This window comes from Telopea speciosissima, chromosome 2, assembly GCF_018873765.1.
Source record: "Telopea speciosissima isolate NSW1024214 ecotype Mountain lineage chromosome 2, Tspe_v1, whole genome shotgun sequence".
Lineage (NCBI taxonomy): Eukaryota > Viridiplantae > Streptophyta > Magnoliopsida > Proteales > Proteaceae > Telopea > Telopea speciosissima.
The window spans coordinates 78,289,407-78,312,403 of NC_057917.1; the positions used below are offsets into that span (position 1 = coordinate 78,289,407).

General features: G+C 40.1%; 2 protein-coding genes across 3 annotated transcripts; both read left to right on the plus strand.

Annotated features, from left to right (window-relative positions):
- The first annotated feature begins 6,748 nt into the window (after positions 1-6,748).
- On the plus strand, positions 6,749-9,522 carry LOC122649598 (photosystem II 10 kDa polypeptide, chloroplastic). Of its 2 annotated transcripts, XM_043842810.1 has the most exons (5): positions 6,750-6,984; positions 7,580-7,638; positions 8,442-8,497; positions 9,109-9,161; positions 9,290-9,522. In XM_043842810.1, the coding sequence occupies exons 1-5, from the start codon at positions 6,834-6,836 to the stop codon at positions 9,382-9,384; spliced, it is 414 nt and encodes a 137-aa protein (XP_043698745.1). In that variant the 5' UTR covers positions 6,750-6,833; the 3' UTR covers positions 9,385-9,522. The 2 variants fall into 2 exon arrangements, with proteins under 2 accessions (XP_043698746.1, XP_043698745.1); XM_043842811.1 differs by lacking the exon at positions 9,109-9,161 and having other exon boundaries at positions 6,749-6,984.
- Positions 9,523-15,674: 6,152 nt separating this feature from the next.
- On the plus strand, positions 15,675-21,099 carry LOC122649591 (LRR receptor-like serine/threonine-protein kinase GHR1). Its single transcript, XM_043842798.1, has 4 exons — positions 15,675-15,981; positions 16,200-17,342; positions 17,697-19,244; positions 20,512-21,099. Exons 2-4 carry the CDS (start codon positions 16,256-16,258, stop codon positions 21,090-21,092), a joined length of 3,216 nt encoding a protein of 1,071 aa, XP_043698733.1. The 5' UTR covers positions 15,675-15,981; positions 16,200-16,255; the 3' UTR covers positions 21,093-21,099.
- Positions 21,100-22,997: the final 1,898 nt, after the last annotated feature.

Consider the following 22,997-nt stretch of genomic DNA (forward strand, 5'->3'; position numbering starts at 1 on the left):
GTGAGATGAAGTATTTCTGTGTGTTCTTAGTGAACCCTAAATAGGAAAATAGTCCAGTATGATCCTGTGGACTGGCTTGCAAGGCTTTGTGGTTGTTGTATGTATAACTTCCATATTTATACCAATTGACCTGCAATCATCAGAATTGTAATTTGGGGTTCTGGAGTTTGTCCTGTTTGGGGGTGTGGTTGACTGGTTTCTCTGGATGAACACCCTTGGGGTATTATATAATAATAATTTAGGGGCGCAAGTTTGGCCCTGTCGGCCCGAACCTGCCCTGAGCCTGAACATGGACTGGGTTAAGTACCCTAGCCCTGAGGGTGGGTTAGGGCCGTGCCAGGATTGAGGCCTTGGGTTGAGCCCGGCCCAGCCCCTGCATTCTCCATTCCCCCTTCATGAAAGAGTTGGATCTGTAACTCATATTCCATCTTCCACCTGTGCCATGCATAATGCTCAAGGCTGAGATAGATTAGGAACTATATCATGGGTGTCCATTATCCAGTGGTTTTTAATTGTTTTTATTGAATGTTGATATAATATCCACCTATGATGTTCTATACATATTTCTAGTCCCAAGGGTGGGCATGAGGTGTGTAGATCTTTTTAGCCGATGTTTGAGTGGCAATACTTTTTTTATATTTTTATTTATAATTAATAATCCCTTATTTGAGTTTTTTTTTTGTTTTTTGGTTGAATAAAGAATATAATTACTAGAGAAAAAGAAAGGGGCCCCCAAAGGGAAAATACAAGAGCCCACGGCTAGGAGAGCATTAGCTAACAGGAGCTAGAAGAGAGAGAAACATTAGAAAGACCCCAGGAGACAACAATAAACCTGTTCCTTGGGGTGTCCTTACAAAAAGAGGGAGGGGTAGACAGTAGCTTTGAGGAAATTTCAAAGGAAATGGAATCCCAAATCTGCTGAAAGGTACACGATTTGGAGGTCCATTTCCTAATATTCCTCTCCATCCAAATGTGACTACGAGCAGCACAGAAAACCATCTTTCCCACAGAATCACACAAAGAAGTTCCTCCATAGGTCATGTCAACCCAAATTCATTCTCTAGAGAAACTGAGAATCCTTCTTTGGGCAGGCCAGCATTTGGAGAGGATGCCTTTCCATATGGCCTTGGAGACAAGACAATCAAAGAACAGATGAGCCAAGTCTTCCGAGTTGCTCCAACAAAAGCAGCAAGAACTGGACACCTGGATGTGCCACCTGCGAAGGAAGGCTTGAGTAGGAAGACATTCGATGAAGACCCTCCAAGCAGTGAAGCAGTGCCTAGGGATGTGATGTTTGAACCACAGAAGCTTCCTCCAAATAGCCATCGGACCTTTCTGGCTCCTTTAGAGGAGAATGTAGGAGAGCTGTTTGCATTCCAAGAGACACTATCTCCCCTAGATGGCAACCTTCTGCTGATAGACTGAAGCTCACTCCAGATAAGAGCTAACTGCGGAGAGGAGGTTGGGGGGGGGAGCCCAATCATCAAGATGGAGAATATCAGCCACCAGAGCCTTCCTATGAAGACCCGAAGCATAGATATACCTAGGGGTGACAAGGTGGAGTAATATTCCCTTGGGGTGCCAGTTGTCCAGCCAAAGAGAGGTGGAGAGCCCATCACCCATGTGATTGTGGATGTGACTTTGAACAAGATGACGAGCTTCCAGGATCTTGCGCCAAACCCAAGAAGCCTCAGAGGAGACAGTAACAGTCCAAATAGAGTCTTGCCGGAGGAGTCTCAAGTAAACCCAATCAACCCAAATGCTCTTTTTCTTAGAGGCTATCTTCCAAATGAGCTTGATAATACCAGCCCGGTTGGCTTCTTTGATCCTTCTGATACCCAGATCACCCTCCTTTTTTGGGAGGCAGACTGAAGCCCATTTGAGAGGGTGGAGAAACCTAGGCGTGTCAGAGCCTTTCCAAAGGTAAGCAGCTAACAAGGATTCCAGGGACTTGATGGTTGCTTGCGGCAGCCCATAGATGTCGGACCAGTAGATGTAGGAAGCTTCTAGGACAGATCTGATGAGGACTAGTCTACCGGCATAGGAAAAGAGCTTGGCTTTCCATAACTGAAGCCTTTTCCTGATGAGATCCAACATGGGAGTGCAGTGATGAGCAGAGAGCCTGGTTGGGATCAAAGGGAGGCCCAGATACTTGACTGGCAGATGGCCTTCAAGGAATCCCAAACTGTCTAGAAACTCCCTTTTGTCCAATTTTGGAATACCAGCAAAGAAGATGAGGGATTTGTTAGGATTGATACGGAGCCCTGAAGTGGCATGGAATTGACGAAGACAAAGCAATATACACTCGAGCGAGGCTATGGAGGCTTTGGAGAAAATCATCAAATCATCTGCAAAAGCAAGGTGGGTAAGCTTTAAAGCTTTGCACTTGGGCATAGGGGTAATGAGCTGCTGATCAGTACAGGACTGCAAATGCCTAGAGAGGACTTCTAGGGCCAAGGTGAACAAGTATGGAGATAAAGGGCACCCCTGCCGAATGCCTACAGTAGCACCAAAGTAACCTGTCGGGCTGCCATTGAGGAGAACAGAGAACTTGGGAGAGGAAATGCAGTGACTAATCCAATTGACAAAAGGCATAGGGAACCCCATCTTGAGCATAACTTGAGAAATAAAATCCCATCTGAGAGAGTCAAAAGCCTTGTGAATGTCAATCTTCAAGAGAATAGAAGGCGAATGATTTTTCCTGTCAAACCCTCTCACTAAGTCATTGCAAAGAAGGATGTTGTCAAAGATGTTCCTGCCTGGGATGAAAGCTGATTGGTTATCACTGACCAGCAGATCAACAACACTCTTGAGTCTTCTGGCTAAGATCTTTGCAATAAATTTGTAGATGATATTGCAGAGAGCAATGGGCCTATAGTCATTCATCAAGGAGGCACCCTCCTTCTTCGGGATAAGACAAAGGAAAGTGTGATTGACCCCTTTAATCTGACTAGGGTTAAAGAAGAAACTGACAATGGCTGCTATGAGGTCTTCCTTTATGATATCCCAGGCAGCAAGAAAGAAGCCCATGCTGAAACCATCCGGCCCTAGAGCCCCCGAGACCTTGAGGGAGTGAATGGCATCTAAAATCTCTTCTTCTTTTGGGATAGAACTCAAAACTTCCAAGTGGCTGGCAGGTATAAACTTGTTTAGCAGATGACTTTGCAGAGGGACATGATCCGGAAGAGGAGCATTGAAAATGTCACTGAAGTGCTTAGCAGCCAGCTCCTTTATATCCTTGACAGTGGTAGCTATAGAGCCATCAGGGGAAGTGAGCTAGATGATGGAGTTAACATTGACATTTGCCTTGACAGACCGATGGAAATAAGCAGTGTTTGAGTCACCTAAATCAAGCCATTTGATTCTTGATTTCTGCTTTAAGAAGCTCTCTTCCCTAGAGAGCAAAGTATTGAGCTCCACAGTGAGATCTTTTTCAGATTCAGCAAGAGAAATATTCAGCATATCAGTTTGCAGCTACACTTGAACTGATAGGAGCCTCTCCTTGCAATCAGCAACTTGAATGGAAATATCACCAAAGGTAGCCTTGTTCCAGCTCTTAAGGGACTCCTTTACATTGCAAAGCTTTCTAGCAAGGGCCACAAGAGGGGAAGAGAAGGCTAGAACAGGTTTTGCCCAGGCCTCAGTAACAGTGGGCAAGAAGAAAGGATGAGAGGACCACATATCAAAATACTTGAAGGGTTTTGGGCCGAAAGAAGTGTAAGGCTGAATGGTAAGATTTATAGCAGAGTGATCAGAGATGTCAGGGTTCTCAAAGGTAGCCAAAGAGGAAGGGAAAGAAGAGAGCCAAGCTTCATTAACCAAAAATCTATCCAGCTTACAAGAGATGCGGTGACTTCCTGCTCTCTTGTTGCACCAAGTTAGAGGGAAACCAGTCCACCGAAGGTCATTGACCCCTATATCATCGAGACACTCATTGAAACTTTCCATAGCCTCCAAATCAAGGTGGGAACCTCCTTGTTTCTCAGAGGAGTACCTGATTGCATTGAAATCTCCCCCCAAACCCCAAGGGAGAGTCCCTATGCTGTTGGCAATGGAACGCAGATCAGTCCAAAGGAGAGACCTTTGAATTGGGCAATTGTGAGCATAGATGACTGAAAAGAAATAGGTAGACTGGCCTAGGCAATCCGAAAAGCTGAGATGGATAAACTGATCGGAAGAGGAAAGCAAAGCAATGGAAAGCTTGCGGGGGTCCCAGATAAACCAGATTCGGCCATTGGGTGGGAGTAGTTGGATAAAAAGGACCTTTATTTGAGTTAGATGTAGGTACTACAGAATTTTGAGCCAACATTGGTGCCAAGTTGGATGTAAGCATTCATCAAAAAAAAAAAAAAAAAAAAGGTTGGATGTAAGCAACCATTGTTATACCAATAAAGACCCTTTAATTAAAGGGGAAAAAAAAATAGAGTAGAGACGGGAACGGAAGAAAGTGTTGCCGTTGTATTGGATTAAATATCGTATCTTATCGTAGCAAAAAAAATTGATACACTGCCGTTTTACAAATTTCTTTATACTCCTCACATAATAAATAGAGGGACTCACATTGTAATTTCTTTTTTCTATTCTGACCATGTGGGCCCATGTAGGTCCCATATGGATGATATCATTTTCCAATCTCTCATTTGTTGTAGTGTTCATATTCCTTCTTACACTGCTTTTGTAGGAAATCCAATCCCTATTGTATTACATTGTTCTCATTGGGTACAAGAAAAGTATTATGTAAGTTTAACAAACTAAGTACAAGTGTGCAAAAGTATTTTATAGAAGATAGTAGATAATAGCGGTTCTATAAAAAAAATATGGAAAAATGTTCTCTGCACTGGGCATGGTTCTAAGTATCGGTATTGTATCGCCCGTATCAGATGGATATGTATCGGTTTTGCTAGTCACCGATATCGATATCGTGTCGATATTGTACCAGTAGCACAGTACAGAAAAGAGGTACAATGGTTAGAAAATCGTGTTTTAAGGAGATTCAGGGGTAATTTTGTCCTCTATAGTCAATCCAAGTTGATATCGTAACGGTATCATATCGGTTTTGTAGGTTACCAATACTTGTTTTGATACTGTGCACTAAAACCATGGCATTAGAGGCTCAGGATCTGCCCAGACATATGAAGGTGGGTGAAATGATCGTCTCACCCCCCTCAATGACCAAAATAGCTGCCCAGTCCTTGTCTCATGTGCCTGGGCGCAACCGTGCTCCCAGATAGAGAACATCACCCTGATATAGATTATAAGGGAGATACTGAATTTTTCCTTATTCTCAACTATTTTTCAAAGGTAAAAGGTTCGTTGCATGGCTTGCATAAGGGGTCCTTCCCATGTTGTCCGTCCACTTTACTACATGGACTCATGGAGGGCTAATGTTGTACTTAACCATTGGATATATAAGATATGCTATAAATTGCTCAAATGTCAAATTTAATGTTAAATTCAATTATGTACCCCATGTAATGACATGTTCCATGGTATTTTAAGTTGTATATTTTTATAGGGAAGCAGTTTTCTGTATGGGAGTGTGGCCTACGTCAGCACTTCCATGAGTCTATCTCTCTCCTCCTTAAAACAAGGTGGTAGAAGTGTCTTTTCACATGGGGAGGAGAGAGATAGACTCATGGGAGTGCTGACGTAGGCCACACTCATGGACAGAGATCTTTTTCCCATTTTTAAAACAATAGAGAGAATGTCAGTGTAGGTCTGACACATTGGAATCTGCACTCTGGGGTCGTACTAATCTTTTTCGCCTTAAAAATATGATGTGTATCTAAACAATGATTAAGTTTTTCTTCACTCGAATTTGTTTTTTACTCGTAATGTGATCATGTGATTGAACTTTTTTTGTCATCGTGAACCCATCTCTTATTATACAAAGATCCAAACTACCCCTCTCATGTCAATATGATAGTACCGATGGCCATGGTCAAGGGAGGGAAATTCGATCATGTACACAAATTTGAGATCAATCGAGCTGTCATATATATTTCCACACTACCCGCTTCGGAAAAAGATTCTGATCAACAAAACCTCATAGGATCTGATCAAGGAACACTGCCTATAACACACTAGAACACTCGGATCTTTTTTGTTTATTTATTATTAGGAAAGGGGATTGCTAGTAGGCTGTATGACCTGTGCCAGCATGGAGCCAATGAAAGTGTAAGTGGGACATCAAATAGGAATGGAATTTTTCATTTAATGAGGGGCGAGACAGTCATTTCACTCTTTGATGTCTAGTACAGACGCAGATTAGCAACCTTCTTTTTCCCTTATTATTATTAGGGGCGTTGTTCTCTGTGCCGCAACGCAGCCTGCGCCCAGGCACATGGGGGTGGGTGCAATAACCACCCTGCCCCCTGCACAGGCTGCTCATGTGCCTAGGCGCAGGTTGCGCTGCAACACAGAGAACATTCTCCATTATTATTATCTTCCCGGACCAAGGAAATCAATAAGATCAAATCCCACATCTAATAACATCAAAACACGTGGCACCTTAATTAGGGTGCTCATTTCGACTCCAAATCTAATGGAATATTCCAAAGAAATATCTGAACCTCTAGGCCTCAAAAATTGGTCTATCTCTTTTTTTTTTGTTCGTTTCTCTTCTCTAGACTTCTCTAGAATGAGAAAGATAATGTTGTAATATATATCCAGTTCTAGCCATAGAATTCTTGCCACGTGTCAATCCAGATAGTCACTCTTTTTCTTGTTATCATTCTATCTTTTTGCATCTCAAACTCTCAACACAAAAGAAGATAAGGATTAAAGAAAGGTAGAAGGAAGAAGCAAGGAAGCTCAGACAGAGGAGCGCAGCAATGGCAGCTTCAGTCATGTCTTCTTTGAGTTTGAAACCGTCTCCATTGATTGAGAGATCAGCCCCTAAAGGTCTCCCCTCCCTTGCAAGGTCTTCTTCTTCCTTGAGAATTGAGGCCAGTGCTAAAAAGATCAAGACTGATAAACCATATGGTTAGTCTAATGCCTATACACATCCACTTTTAGGTCATGTTTTATCATACACATAACATGTAGACATACATCCATAAACATACATGCATACATGCTTGTTCTGCAGTCAGACATGAGTGTTCCTCCTTATGGGTGTCTTGAATTTCATTCTTTCACCCCCATATATGCAGAAAGACTGAAATTCCCTGCATGCCCATATGCCAATGAATTTATCCCATCATATATCATAGATCTGGTAATGACCATGATTATCATGATTATAATCTGATGATGATAACCACATAATCTTATACCCGTACATTCTCATACATGTGTGTATGCCCTTAATGCCAATAGATTCTATCAAATATGACTGTTATCTAGGAGACGCTATGGAGTCCAAGCTCCTTGGTTGCCTTGGGCGTCTTGCCATCATGGCGGTGTCGTCTTGATTTTTTACCTTCTAAAACGCCATGGCCGCCTTCCCGCCTTGATAACTATGATTGAGGGTTGTCATATATCAAATACCCATATTAGCAATAATCATCTATATGGATTGTTGTTTATTTGTTTTAATTTAAGAGGTTGATGAGGTTTTGAATTGAACTCTTTATAGGGACTGGTGGTGGCATGAACTTGAGGGATGGTCTTGATGCATCAGGAAGGAAGCCAAAGGTTAAATCTCTGTTCTGTTCCTCACTTCTTGGCTCTTTATTATAAGGGGGAATTTCCTAGATCTAGATAAAAAAAAAATTTACAAAACCAGTAGTAGTAAATTATGTTTTACATTCATAAGTTACTTGAGTTACAAAATTTATCAAACCTCAATACGAATAAAAAAAATTGAATGAATAACCCAAAATGCCCCAACATCCTTGTCTCTCCGTCTTCTTCTTCTCCCGACGGAACCAAACACTCTCTCCTGTAACCACTCGCTTGATCCCCCTCCCTTGCAATCCCGCCCCACTTTATAAATTTGCTTGAAAACTACTGATCCTCGAAGTATGCAAGCGACAATCTCGATATGGGCGCAAAAGATAATCGAAAAGAACAAGAACAAGAGCCAGGGTTGTTAGATCTGAAAACCCTGAAAGTGATTTCTGTTATCGGTAGAGGAGCGAAAGGTGTAGCTTTTCTTGTTAGAAATGAATATACAGGGGAAAATCTAGCTTTGAAGGTAATCTTGAAAGCTTTGATCGAGAAGAAGAGTAAAGAAAATGGAGATAAAGAAGATGGATCTTCTGTTTACAAACGGATCTGGTTCGAACGAGATGTATTGAAGTCGTTTCAGCATCCATTGCTTTCGAGACTGAGAGGATTTGTGGAAACAGATAAGATCATCGAGGAGCGAAAGTTGTAGCTTTTCTTGTTAGAAATGAAGATATAGGGGAAAATCTAGCTTTGAAGGTAATCTTGAATTCTATTAATTAATGAGAAATGTTTAATCTTTCTCATATTTTGGGTTTAAATGGATGCAGGGGAAGGGTGTCTACCAATTTGTTGACAAATACGGTGCTAATGTGGATGGATACAGGTAGATTCTCATATGTACATGTGAAACTCTTAGTTGTTCCCTTTTTTCTGTGTTTTATCAGGACATCAGTGCATAAGGAACCGGAATTATATCTGGTTCCGGTTTTCCAGTTCAACCAACCGGTGGAAATCTAGCTAAGATCCTAGGAGAGCAAGAGACCAAAGAAGTAGCCTAGGGGTATCAATCGCTCGGTTCAGTTGCTTGAAAGGTCTTCAGTCTCAACTGATTCAAACCGGAGCTGGCCCGATAAGATGCGGTTTGAGATTGATCTAATTAGATATCGTTTCATAAAAGCCCAGACTGATAAGGATCCGGTTTGCTCTAGGATGAACTGGTTGGTCTCAAACGGTCCAACAGGTTCGGGTGAAATTTGACACTCTTAAGTGGCCTAGTTCCAGTCAAGCCTGGTTCAGCTGGCTGCTCTGTCCTCCTTCAGAAATATGGTTTCATCAATATATATGATGATTTAATTTGAGCAGATCGAGTTAGTAAATGACACCAATAGGATTAGGTATTTGCAATCCATAATTGAAAAATATATATATATATATAAATTTTAAACAATTTATCTAGTGATTATATGAAACTTAATGATTTTTGTTGCTTTACAGTCCAATCTACGACACTGATGATTGGTCACCCAGTGGAGATGTCTATGTTGGTGGTAAGAATTTGATTGAAATTTTCTATTTCAAACCAGTTGTAATGTAATTCTAATGTGCTTGAGTTCTATAACATGAAAACTCCTCTTCTTTTGTTTTTGTGTATTAATCTTACAATATAACAATGCAGGTACCACTGGTTTATTAATATGGGCTGTTACCCTTGCTGGCATCTTAGGTGGGGGTGCCCTCCTTGTCTACTCCACAAGTGCTTTGAGTCAGTGAAGTGTTTCTAATTTATCTTCTAGCTAGTCTAGTTTCCTTATAAATTCTCTCCAAGTCATGAACACTTTGTAAGACTCTCCTTTCCATTTGATGATCATATGTAATATTTTGTTCAGAATATAAAATCTTGTATGTAATACTTTCTTGTGCATTTCATCTTATAATGTTATGGTTCCATATTAGTCATATGGCGGTTGATCGCACATCTGTTACAATAGTGATTTGATGTGGTTTGATATGGTCTTGGGTTTTCTCACCTTGCAACCCGTTTTATGGGTCGAGTTTTGAGTTCTCCCAAGGTTTCTAGCTCTTACATTCATTTGCTTATCTTGAATAATACTGTTTAGAATATTGTTTGCTAATGTATCATCAGTAATAGATTAAGACTTTGTTTGGAAATGCTTTCTCGAAATAGATTCTGAGTCTAGAATGCATTTGAAACCCAATTCTTGTCTATTTATTTTTTCGCTACAATATGTATTCTTGATTTAGAATCTATTCAGAAAATGTATACCAAACACAGCTTAGGTGTTAAGTGTGGTTAGTATCGCTTTATTTTCTAATGGGATGCATGAGTTAATTGTATTAAGAAAAATTATGGGAACATCATCAAAACAAGAGATGGCATGAGTCATAAAATTGGCCTCCCGCAAAACTAACGAATGCAATTTTTCCATGGTGAAAGGACTAATACTAGTTTACAAAATTTTTTATTCTCTCTTTCTAAGGGAACAAAAGACTCCTAAAATATAATTGGGATGGATAAAGAACATTCTCTGGCTGCATAGCGTACACTAAATTTTTCCAAAAAATATTTGATTATGTTAAGATGTCCATCTAAAATGACATAAACACCCTTACCTATCCTATTTGACAGAATCGATGAGAAAATCTGATGTGTACAAATACCTTTCCCATTCTGTTAAAATCATAGTTCACTATGAAATTAAATTTTTTAAGGTTTCAGTGTGAGAGTAGGGGTTTAATTCAATCTTCTAAACCCTACTTCAGCCACAATATAGTTCTTTAAATCCTTGTTAGTGACAATATGGATCAATGAATGCCATTTTACATTCTTCAAGTTGGCCATATAACACAATGAGTAATGCTTGTCCTTCACACTCCAAATGTAGTAAATATGGAGAGCATTCAATAAAATTAGAGTCAATTATTTAGCTTGTCGTACCATGTTCATTAAAACTTGATCAATAAAGACAAGTACCAGTTTGAGGTGTACATAGTGCATATTAACCCTTCCATTTTGATTCCTCATTAATATTTCCATCAAAACATTCTAATAAATGTCTGGTCTCATACAATCTAGGGTCTTTGTTCCATCCAACGATAGAGAGTCCAGACTCCAATGAATCTTTACTCCCATAGTCTAGAGAGACTTCGGTCCTTCATTAAATTAAGATGGAAAAACAATGCTACATGGTCATGTGGTTCCTGCGCCTAGATATCGGGGTGCGCAAAAATAGTGCCTCGCCTCCAACAAAATGAAAAAAAAACTCCTTGGTCGGTGTCCTTGCATTTGCTCTCATTGGCCCCCTGTGTTGATGTTAATGCAGGTACCACACAACCAGACATCAATCTCTTTCCCATTAAAGATTTAAATTCTATTTTTTGGATACAAATATATCCTCAAGAGGGGACAAGAACTTACAAGAATGGGTTCCAACCGCCCAGATAGAATCCAATATATGTGGGTCCCACATGGAACTCACGACATGCTCAACCCTTGCCATGATCATTTTATCAAAATCAACAATCCACATGGAAACGGGTGTGATGAAAACATATTTTCTCTTGAACCCAAGGGGAGAGCTCAGTTGACAAATATCAACATCTCAGAACTAAGAGATCATGAGTTCAACTCTCCTTGGGACCTTTCTACCCCACAAAAAAATTATTATATCCCCACTCTCATCTCACACTAGGTATGCTTGATCTTCCAAGGTGAGCAGCAAAGCATGACAGCACCTCACACCCATGTTTAAGGTATGCATTAACATGGTCATCTTCCATGATCATTCATGGGTTACAAATGAATGACCTACCTCGATCTCTTCTTTTCAATCTCAAAAATGGAAAAGAAAAAGAAATGGGAGAGATTGTACCAAGAGTTTCCATTGATTTTGATTCCAATCTTGCGGGATTTGGCCGGGAATCCATCAGAATAACCTAAACCCGAGAAAAAAAATATCATGTAAAACACCTGATTCAAATAGCTTGGAACCGGTATCGGTTTCCACTGATTTTGTTTCGAATTAACCGGTTCGATCCTGATTCCTTTAACCGTGGTTGTACATTGGTTTGAGAGAAAAGAAAAAACCCTAGTGATTGAACCATACAATTAAAGTGGGACTGTGGAGTGAGTTAGTCCACGCTTTCATGAGTCCAACATAATATAATGCAAATACAACACCCCCCCCCCCCCCCACCCCCAAAACTTTTTCTTATCCAAAGATATTGTTGTCGACTGCATGTCCACGTGACAAACACAACGGTATCAAAGCCACTTCTAGCTTTTCTTAGCCAAAAGGCTCTTTTAATCACTACCTTCTTGACTTCTTCACTAGTTAGATTGTAAAATCATTTTTTTGATTGACATTGTTCTTAATCACGATATCCTATTCTCCCTTGTGAGTCCGGATCCTATACTTCAGTCTGTTCCTATTTTTGTGTACGTCTTATACACAATGAGATGTGTAAATATTGATTTACCTCTGTTTGAGTGTCTTACCTGAGTGGGGGTAAGGTGGTCTTTGACCGTCTTATTGTGTGTAGGACACACACGAAAATAGGGACAGACGGAAGTAGAGGATGTCCATTCATTCACCCTCCTCTCTCTCTCTCTCTCTCTCTCTCTCTCTCTTGTTAAGGAGAAAAGGAACTTTGAAATTATGTTAGATTAACTACCTTAGAGTCTTTCAAGGTTTTAAAAGTCGGGATTGAATCGATTGGATCAGAATTGATAGAGGCCAATCTTGATTTAAGCTGATTCGGAGCATGGTTGTAAGTATCGGAATGAGCATGTCAGTCGACTAATGTGAGCCCGATAGCTGCCCCGTCCAGTATCGGTGGAATGGTTTTTGTTGAGGTAAAACTGTCAAAAAATTTATTTTATTTTTTTAAAATTGCTTGCAAAATCGTCTAATTCAGCAATCCATGTCACTGACCGATCCCATCCCCAATCAGTTCGCTAAAACCTGGTATTGAATATATCTTTTTATTTACGTACCTATTCTATAAGAGGGGAAGGGAGGGAGGGAAGGAAAATAAGTTCACGAAGTTTTGAGTCGTTCAGAAGATGGAATCCATCCTGTGAGACTCATATGGGGTTGGATTCCATCTGAACGATTCTAAACCGTCGTACATGAACGTGAGCCCAACTTGAAAGTAAGAACCAAGAGCTTGAACTCAAGACCTTCTGATACAGTAGGTTTTAAAATTCCACGCGTCTACCAAATACGCTAGGCAGCTGTTGTTGTCCAGTATTGAATATTGATCGGTGAACAAAGCAGCAAAGTAAAATAACAGTATTGATTGGCACCGTGGACACCAAATCTTGCCCTCTAGGATTTAGTCGCTCCCAATGTCTTTTTAAAATTGTTTACAAGGACATTTCATCATGAATGTCCCACTAAGAAGAAAGAGTGATGGGACAAGACGTACGAGCCACCGCCCACCTGGTTAATATATCTATATTATAGATTTTAAGAACATGGTTAACCTCCTCAGAGTATTGTTTGTAACATTCTTTAGTGCCACCTGGTCTCTGCAGTGCCATCAGATGTGCACTGTTATCCCACCGGTATTACAAAAAATTTTAATCCCACTAGTCCCAAGTAGTGAAGTTCACTTGGAGCTGAAACATGAACTATGTGGCCACGGTAAAATAAATATTTTTATTAGGACAAAGTTTTCCTCCACTTATAACCTATAGAGTATACCTCACCCACCACCTAGGGTCATAAATCCCTCTTAGGGTTTTAGCATATTTCAAAATATCCTCCATTCACCATAGGTGGAGGAAAACTCGATCTTTTTTATTAAATTTTAGAGGAAATCAGGTTGTCATGCGGATGATATAGTCATCCTTGGCAGAATACTTCTCAATCTCGTGGCAAGATGTATAGGGTAAAAAGTGCATCTTATTGTCATCAAAGCGATGAAGTGAGAAGTTGCAACCTTTTTTTTTATTACCCTTCATCTTATTCCCAAAATAAATTATTTATCAAGTGTAAAGAAAAATATTTCCAAATAATTTTAAAGTGACTTTGTGTATTTGTCATTATCTTGCAAACATCCATGTGAAAAGACAATAGTTACCCTCATTGAAAGAAAAAATGAATGATACTAAAAGAGCACAAAAGTTAGATTACTTCATCTTCATCAAACTAGTTGCTACAATATTTTTTCTTCACAAAATTATGGAAAAGAGTTTTTTGTTTAGGAGTGTGACCCCTACACTGGCATAGGGGCAATGGGAATACATACGAAAGCATTAATAGAGGTGGGATTTCTATGTTTCATGAAAATAGAGAGATCATTTTGGCTGATTTCGCCCCATCACGGGTCTAGGAATAGGAGCCACTCCAAGGCAAAGTTTTTTTTTCATAAATTATTTAAGGAAAAACAAACGTTAATTGGCCGTTTGGTTCATGTGCCCAAACATAGGACCACACGGAATTGCCACTCAACCCCTAGTGCACTGAAAAGTCCTATCAATCAAATGCTCATGCACACACTCTTATTAGTCCTCACGCTAATGCAGACGGTACACTAGCAAACATCAATCTCTTACTCATTATTTAAGGTTTCTTTGAGCCTTAGGCATGCTGTACGCCTACACACATTCCCGTCTTTATTGTTTTCTCTCTCTCCTTCAACAAATGAATAAAATATAAAAATATGTATAATCATTATTTAATTTGAATCTAAAATATAATATCTAACTAATCTAGATCATTCCTCAAGTATCCTATGGTTAGAATTATAACATTATTCTTATGTGACGTCAACCAAATAAATTCTTAGTTGGGCTTGGGCCCGTGTAGGATTTTTTTTTTGGGATTTGGATCACCTACTTGTACATGAAACGTTTAAGTAAATTTTTGTGATGACATATATTCTTTTGTTTTTATAATTACTCTTATGCATTGAAGAATATTTATAAAAGGAGAAGAATACATGTCATCGCAAAATGATTCTTCTATAAATTAAAAAAAAAAAAAAAAAAAACCAATCGCAAGATGATTCATAATAATAATTTTCCGAGACTAGCATTATAAAAATCTTTTATGCTGGATCACTATATTATTAGTGCCAGGACCCCTTTCCCCTATATTAATACTATGTGATATTAAATTCATTTTCATCCTAATAAAGAGGGGATCTTTAACCACATGGCAACGCACGGTAGGGAATTTGAAACTTTTAAACTGCCAACTCAGCTTTTATGTGTACGAAATGCCAATGCCTCGCAAAAAAAAAAAAAAAGAATTCTAAGCTTTTGTTTCGGCTTTCAGTGGCCTTAAAATTCCTAAATTACCCATTAAAAGTTGATTATCAGAAGGGTACTTAGGTCCAAAACTATGGTCCCCACTTACTATTCAACCTATTTATTCCCTTCACCAACCACCGTTATGGAAGTTGAAAACATCTGTAGGTCCCATACATCTGACGTGGCATTTAATATAGAACTTTTTTATTTAAAAAAAAAGCGCGTATGAATTTTTAAGCTTGATTTAATAAAGCTCTCGCGTCCTCAAGGAAAGTTCGAAGAGCTTTTGTAGTTTTGTTGTTCTCTTTTGGCGGGTAAAGCTTCATTACTGAAAAAAATATATCCACATTTCCCGCTCTTCTATGCGAGTTGCAGAAGGATCAAAGAACCAACTTAAGGACAGAAACTAGGGGTTTTTTTTAAGGGTTTTTCAAGACAAGTGTTAGGGTTCGACATGTTTTTGTAGTAGAAGCTTGGACCCTTTTTTTTCCTCCTTCCCTTTTCTGAATCCGTAACGGATGAGAAAGATTTAGGGGTTCGTTTTAATACTTTTTTGTTATATTTGGTAAGAATAGTTAGGTCTTTTTTGCTCTGTATTAGCAGAGATTTGTGGGCTTTTGGAAGGTTAGTTTTATTCTACTATTGAGTTGTAGGGTTAGAAATATCTTGGGCCCCGCTTGTATTTACTGCATTGATGGTGAGAGATTTAAAGATTCCTTTCTTCATCTTCAATCTCCGTTGATTTCTTTTCCTTTGATGGTCTGAAGTCCGGGAAAAAAAAAAAGCTTTTCTGAGCGGTAAGACTGGAGTTTCAGCTCGAAACTGTGGTGAGAAATGGCGTCTGTGTGAGGTGTTTTTAAGGTCGTTAGGGTTTCCTCTATAGATTGTGTGAGAGAAAGTGAGAGTTCTGTAGAGTGGCATTATACGGGAAAATGGCGGTAAATAGTTCAGCTGTGAGAATGCTTGAGCTTCCATGGTTAAATCTCTGAAAATGCCTTCATATCGTTTAGCTTCAGGTTGGTTCGTGAAGTCGCATTCATTTTAATGCTTTGAATCTTCTCTCTCTCAAAACCTGAAAAAAGTTGCAGGTACTTAAGAGCTACTATTCTCTGTGTTTGCTTGGAACCTTATCCTTGAAGGACCAGTAGTATAAATCTTTAATAGCCTTTGAGTAGGTTTGTGGTTGAGTGAGAAATGTTTTCTTCTTAGTTCTTACTCATCTTTCTGTGGAATGTATATTATATTTCTCTCTGTAGGTTTTTGTCAATCGTCTCGAACTTAGTTGGGTTTCTATTTTTTTTTTTAGGTTTGAAGGTTTGGGAGCTCTGTTTCTTCCACTGCATTGAGTTATAGATTACTTGAATGAAGCCATTGTTTGGTCCAATGATGAAGCTCCTTCAACTTTTGACACTATCCCTCTTTTTCATCTTCTCCATGGGCCAGCTTCCCTCACAGGACATCTTAGCACTCCTTGAATTCAAGAAAGGCATTAAGCTTGACCCAACTGGTTTTGTGCTAAGTTCTTGGAATGAGGAGTCCATTGACTTCAATGGCTGCCCATCTTCTTGGAATGGCATCGTCTGTAACGGTGGGAATGTTGCAGGAGTTGTCCTTGACAACTTGAGTCTCTCGGCAGATGCTGACGTGAGTGTATTTGCGAACCTTACAATGCTTGTGAAGCTCTCCATGGCAAACAACTCCATTTCAGGCAGATTCCCCAGTAATATAGCCGACTTCAAAAGCCTTGAGTTTTTAGATATCTCTAACAATTTGTTCTCCTCAACTGTACCCCCAGATATTGGCAAATTACAGAGCTTAAGAAATCTCTCCTTAGCTGGAAACAACTTCTCTGGAACAATACCAGATTCAATTAGTGGGCTTACTTCTATTCAGTCTCTGGATTTAAGCCGCAACTCCTTTTCTGGCCCATTGTCCTCATCGTTGGTAAAGCTGAGCAATTTGGTGTATCTTAATATCTCAAACAATGGGTTTACGAAGAGTATCCCAACTGGGTTTGAGCAGATTGCAAAACTTGAGGTTCTTGATTTGCATGGAAATAAGTTCGAGGGCCATCTGGATGAGAAGTTCTTTCTTCTAGCAAGTGCAGTTCATGTTGATTTTAGTGGAAATCTTCTCACCAGTTCTAGTTCACAGAAGCAAAATTTTCTTCCTCTTATTTCTGAGAGTATAAAGTATTTGGATCTAAGCAACAATCAGTTTACTGGGTCACTAGTTGATGGTGGTGAGCTTCCAATATTTGGAAGCTTGAAGGTGTTGGATCTCAGCAACAATCAACTGTCTGGGGAGTTACCTGAATTTAATTTCGTGTATGAACTTGAGGTTCTCAGGCTTGCCAATAACAGATTTACAGGGTTTGTACCTAATGGGCTTCTGAAAGGAGATTCTTTAGTTCTAACTGAACTGGATTTGAGTAGCAACAATCTGTCAGGTACTTCCAAAACCATGTGGTCCTTTCCTTCTTTCTTTGTTTGGGGTTGTTTTTCGATAAGGAACGATGGCTTCCTTTGTGTTTGATTAAAATGATTTGCTTAGTGCTAGAATTTGTTTATCCATCTCTCTTCCATGCATTATCATTTTTTAATGGATTCCACCTGCATGCACATCTACCTATACTCACACACAGGATGGTAATGTCTTCTGATATGCCTTGAGGTTTGGAAAATATTCGTATGTGCTTTTGGGTTATCTGGGTAGTTTTCCTTGAAATCACTTCCTGCAATCATGGTTAATCTTGTACACTGTAGTATCCTGTCCAATTTGTTATTTGTTGTTCATGTTTCAGGACCGATTAGTATGATTACATCCACAAACTTGCGCATACTTAATCTTGCCTCGAATGGAATTGCTGGTGAACTTCCATTACTAACTGGAAGCTGTACTGTACTAGATCTATCAAATAACCAGTTCACAGGAAATTTATCTCAAATGGTGAAATGGGGGAACGACATCGAATTCCTTGATCTCAGCCAGAATCACTTGACGGGGTCTATCCCCGATGTAACCTCACAATTTTTGAGGCTAAATTACCTTAACCTATCACGCAATTCTCTGGGTAAGTCACTGCCAACAGTTCTTTCACAGTACCCCAAGCTCACTATCCTCGATCTAAGTTTCAACCAGTTCAATGGTCCTCTTCTGACTAACTTGCTGACCTTGCCCACGTTGCAAGAACTTCATCTTGGAAACAATTTTCTCAGTGGAGATATTAAATTCTCTCCTTCCCTTGAGGAACACAGTCTTCGGGTTCTTGATCTTTCTCACAATCACTTGGAAGGTTATTTTCCTGACCAATTTGGGTCCCTGACTACCCTTCAACTGCTTGACCTTGCGGGAAATAATTTCTCTGGTTCTCTGCCATCTTCCGTGCATGGTCTCAGTTCCCTAACTTCGCTAGATATATCACAAAATGGTTTTACAGGGCCTTTGCCACAAAACCTATCCAGCACCCTCCTGAGCTTCAATGCATCATACAATGATCTCTCTGGAGTTGTCCCAGAGAACCTGCGGAAGTTCCCAGATTCTTCGTTTCATCCTGGGAATCAAAGACTGCAACTTCCAAATGTACCTCCTGGATCAAGCAATTCTGAATTTGGAAGTCCCACTAGAAAACCAATGAAAACAGCCATCAAAGTTGTAGTGATAGTAACGTGTGTGGTTGCCGTAGTCATTCTGATTCTGATTGCTATCTTCGTACATTACATTCGGATATCAAGGAGACCTCCATCGGAATCAACTACGAGTAAAAATATCTCTGGAAGGGGCCTGTCAAATCCTGCTGGTTCTAATGGAAGAAGCAGTGTTGGTGCATTGGTTGTTTCAGCTGAAGATCTTATAGCATCAAGAAAGGGCTCCTCATCTGAGATAATCAGTCCAGATGAGAAAATGGCTGTGGTTACTGGTTTCTCACCATCAAAGAACAGTCAGTTATCATGGTCACCAGATTCTGGTGATTCATTCACTGCAGAAAACTTTGCGAGACTGGATGTGAAGTCACCAGATCGATTGGCTGGTGATTTGTATTTCCTTGATGATACAATCACTTTGACACCAGAGGAACTCTCAAGGGCCCCAGCTGAGGTGTTGGGAAGGAGCAGCCATGGGACTTCGTATAGGGCAACCCTGGATAATGGGATGTTCTTGACTGTGAAGTGGTTGAGAGAAGGGGTGGCAAAGCAGAGAAAGGAATTCGCGAAGGAGGCTAAGAAATTTGCTAACATCAGGCACCCCAATGTGGTTGGTCTGCGAGGGTACTATTGGGGACCCACCCAGCATGAAAAGCTCATTCTTTCAGATTATATCTCGCTTGGAAGCTTTGCAAGCTTTCTTTATGGTAATCTCTCCCTCTCTCTAACTTTTTCCTTGCCAAGTATTACTACCATTAGAAACTGTCTGTGTTAGTTTTCTTTTTCTTGGGCACATCTTTCTTATGTTGGTTGTTTAACTGAAAGTCAACTTGTACATTCTGTAAAGTTGTGCTGCTGGTTAAGGGTACTGATGAACCATATCTATAATTGATGTGTTTACAACCTCAAAACTACAGTGATTATGCTTAGTTACTTAAATACAGACAGTCATTTATTCCATGGTATATAAAAAAGGTAGTTGATTGCAAACTTGGGACTATTTGAGTGGAACATTTCTCATAAGTTAGCTGGTCGGACATCTGCCCTTGCACCTATTTGATGCCTAGTTTCATCTAACACCCCCCCCCCTCTTTTTCTTTTCTTTCTTGGTAGGGTACTTGAAATCTGAAATTTATGTTTAAAGATAAACCCCAGAGAGTGAAAGATGCTTTGAAATGAACATCTTATAGCAAGGTCATTGTTTCTCATTGGCTGTTGTTTATATCCATGTACTGTTTCATCTAAATTGTAATTGGGTCTTGTTCTCTCACTGCCTAAGTCTCATTAAATGCCTGCCTGAAATGTCATCTTGGACAGCAGAACAGCATAAATGTCTCCAAATTTGGATTATATTTTGTCTTGAACAAATTGAATGCAACTCTAAAGTATAAGCTGTACTTCAATTATGGTACTGTATGCATATCTGGACCATTCAAATACTGGAATAATCCTTAAGAGGCCTAGCCAGAGCATGCACCAAGATGACAGCAGGCCTAGCTAGACATTTTAATGTTCGACATCATCTTTTGGATGGACTATCTTCATGATGTGCAAATCAGTCAATTCGCCTTGTTGGACGGATGCCCTTCCTGGACTCTGCTGAAACAAATGTGTTGCTCATTGTTTTAATGGTGGTCTAAACATTGATGCAACAGTCTTTGTGAACCACAGTGGTGGTTTGTATGTAGTTCTGCTTTGCAAATAGACATACAAAATCTCTGACAAAATGTAGGAAATGTTATTACTTGATTTTTGAGTTTTTGAAACATGATATATGTACATAATACATGGCATGTAAATAACAATGCTTTCTTGTCATCTATTGCTGATTCATGCCTCTAGTATAATCTTTAAAGAATTGCTTCATTACAATGCCAACCAAATGGTAATTTTTTCTGTTTTGTATTGAATTTCTGCTTCTTATTGTGTATATATTTTTCATTCTTGTCCTTTTCTGATGATTTATTTTTTCAGATCGTCCAGGAAGAAAAGGTCAACTCTCATGGGCCCAACGCCTTAAAATAGCTGTAGATGTTGCACGTGGCCTTAACTATCTCCATTTTGACCGTGCAGTCCCACACGGCAACCTCAAAGCAACAAACATACTTTTAGATGGGCCTGACCTTAATGCCCGTGTTGCAGATTACTGCCTTCACCGCCTCATGACCCAGGCAGGTACCATCGAACAGATCCTTGATGCAGGGGTATTAGGATACCGTGCACCAGAGTTAGCTGCGGCAAAGAAGCCCTCCCCCTCCTTCAAGTCAGACATCTATGCATTTGGGGTAATATTGTTGGAACTTTTGACGGGGAGGTGTGCTGGAGATGTAGTTTCCGGTGAGGAGGGTGGGGTTGATCTGATAGATTGGGTTCGATTGAGGGTTGCAGAGGGCCGTGGCTCAGATTGCTTTGATGCTGCATTGGCTGCAGAAATGGGGTTTCCAGCAGTAGAAAAAGGAATGAAAGAGTTGTTAGAAATAGCTTTGAGATGTATCCGTTCTCTTTCTGAGAGGCCAGGGATAAAGTCTGTTTATGAGGATCTCTCCTCTATATAGCCCCATTAATTTGACAGGACTTCTATGTCTTAGACAATCTGTCCTATTGTCTCTCCCCCCCCCCCCCCCCCCTCTCCGCCCCCTGTTTTTTATTCCCTCTTTTTTCCCTCATGGGTCAAGGTAAGAAGTTTTTTTTTTTGGGCAGTTTATGTAAAGGGTCCTGTGTTTAAGTTGTATCCCCAAGCTCACTGATTAACCATTTTATACAACTAGGCCATGCTGCAACTGATCCATACTGTTCCAGCTGATTGGTTATTTCACATTGAGCTATAACTAACAAAGTGCACAGCTTGAACGTCCCATTGATAGTGCAAGTATGGTAATTGACATTTGTAGTTGGTTAAAGTGAGCTTATGTCTGCTTGTTTGTGTGGGTGTGTGGGCATATCTAACATTTCATCCTGTTATGCAAGGTGTAAGACACAACAGAATGGCGTAAGTGTTGCACACAACTCAGTGTGCCATAGAATGTTTATGTTTGATGTGATAAGGTTGTTAAGATTAGATTACAACAGAACAGAGGATATTAGATACAGAGGTGCTACAACAGAACAGAAGATTGAATTTGACTGTTTTTGAGCAAGCCAAGATACAACACCAACACAAGTATACGCTCAAGAATAAGATTGGACACGCTTTACAAGGACGAGGGCCCTGAACACTTGACAGTCTATATTAGTTTGGCCATTCTATGGCTGAGATAGGTAAAAAGACCAGTGCTTTGCAGTATTCTTATCTTAGATTATCAGTCTACTGGCTTAAACATCTTGAGAAAGATTGCAGTGTAGTTTGAAAGAGCTAGAGAAGCTTCTATCAAATTGTCATAGCTTTCCGGCCAGATAATGATTTTTATCATAAGCATCTTTGGAGCTTCTTGACTGGGCACATGACATTGAAGATCTTCTTAAACTGGTAGGTAGTTGAGAACCTGAACATTTAATTCAAGAATGAAGCATATGAAAGCATGCTTCAACTGGCACTGGGACTTCAAATTGTTCTTTCTTGATTAACTAGGTTGCAGCAGGAGTGGGAAAGGAGACAAAATCTGAAAGTGGAGAGAAAGATGGAGGAAAGATAGAAAGAACTGCCCACATTGTCCTGTACGTGTTGGTAAAGGTAAAATTCATGCTCATGAGGTTGTGCAGCAAATAATAATTACAAAGTGGGCTGGGCCCTGTGTGGAAGAACACTTTGGACGTTTTCTTGAATGAAAAATAAAAAGAAAAGGCCCGTGTGGCAGGACGTCCTCAGTGCCAGTGGTAATCGTACATTAAATGGGGCAAGATTCCGACCCCTCCTTCTCTCTCTCCCATTCCTCACGTGAAATGACATTGCTTCCGTCCTATGTATGAAACCGTTCTGCCCCAGAACACTGGGCCCTCCTTGGATTCCCTCCCCACGAAATCGACTGGCTTGATCTCTACTGGGTTTCATACTACATTCTACACTCTCATAGCCCTGAATTTTTCAAAGCCCTTTTTCTTGTTTTTTTTGAAGTGAACGAACTCCAACGTTGGACTCATATTTGCCATGCGAGTGGCGACCACAATCCCATCCATACAATGTGGGCCCATCTGAATTTCCTTTGGTCATGTTACGCCGGAAGCCCTTCCTAGGTGGGGGCCTTGCATGAACTTTTGGTTTTTTCGAATTAGCAAAATCTATTTGGCTTGAAATTTGACGAGTATGCAGAGGAAGGCACAAAGCCTACTACCTAGATACCAAATTTAAATGTTAGGCAAGCTGCCATGTGGCATGTGAAGGTGCCAATTAGTGCATCTAGTAAGTACCTATGCTTCTCTAGTAGCGGTATCAAACCCAGTTCCCTTTACGGACATTCTAGTGGGGAAGGCCATGGCCATTCGACAAGGCCTGATCGAAGCTAGCCTACATTCTGGTGGTGGAG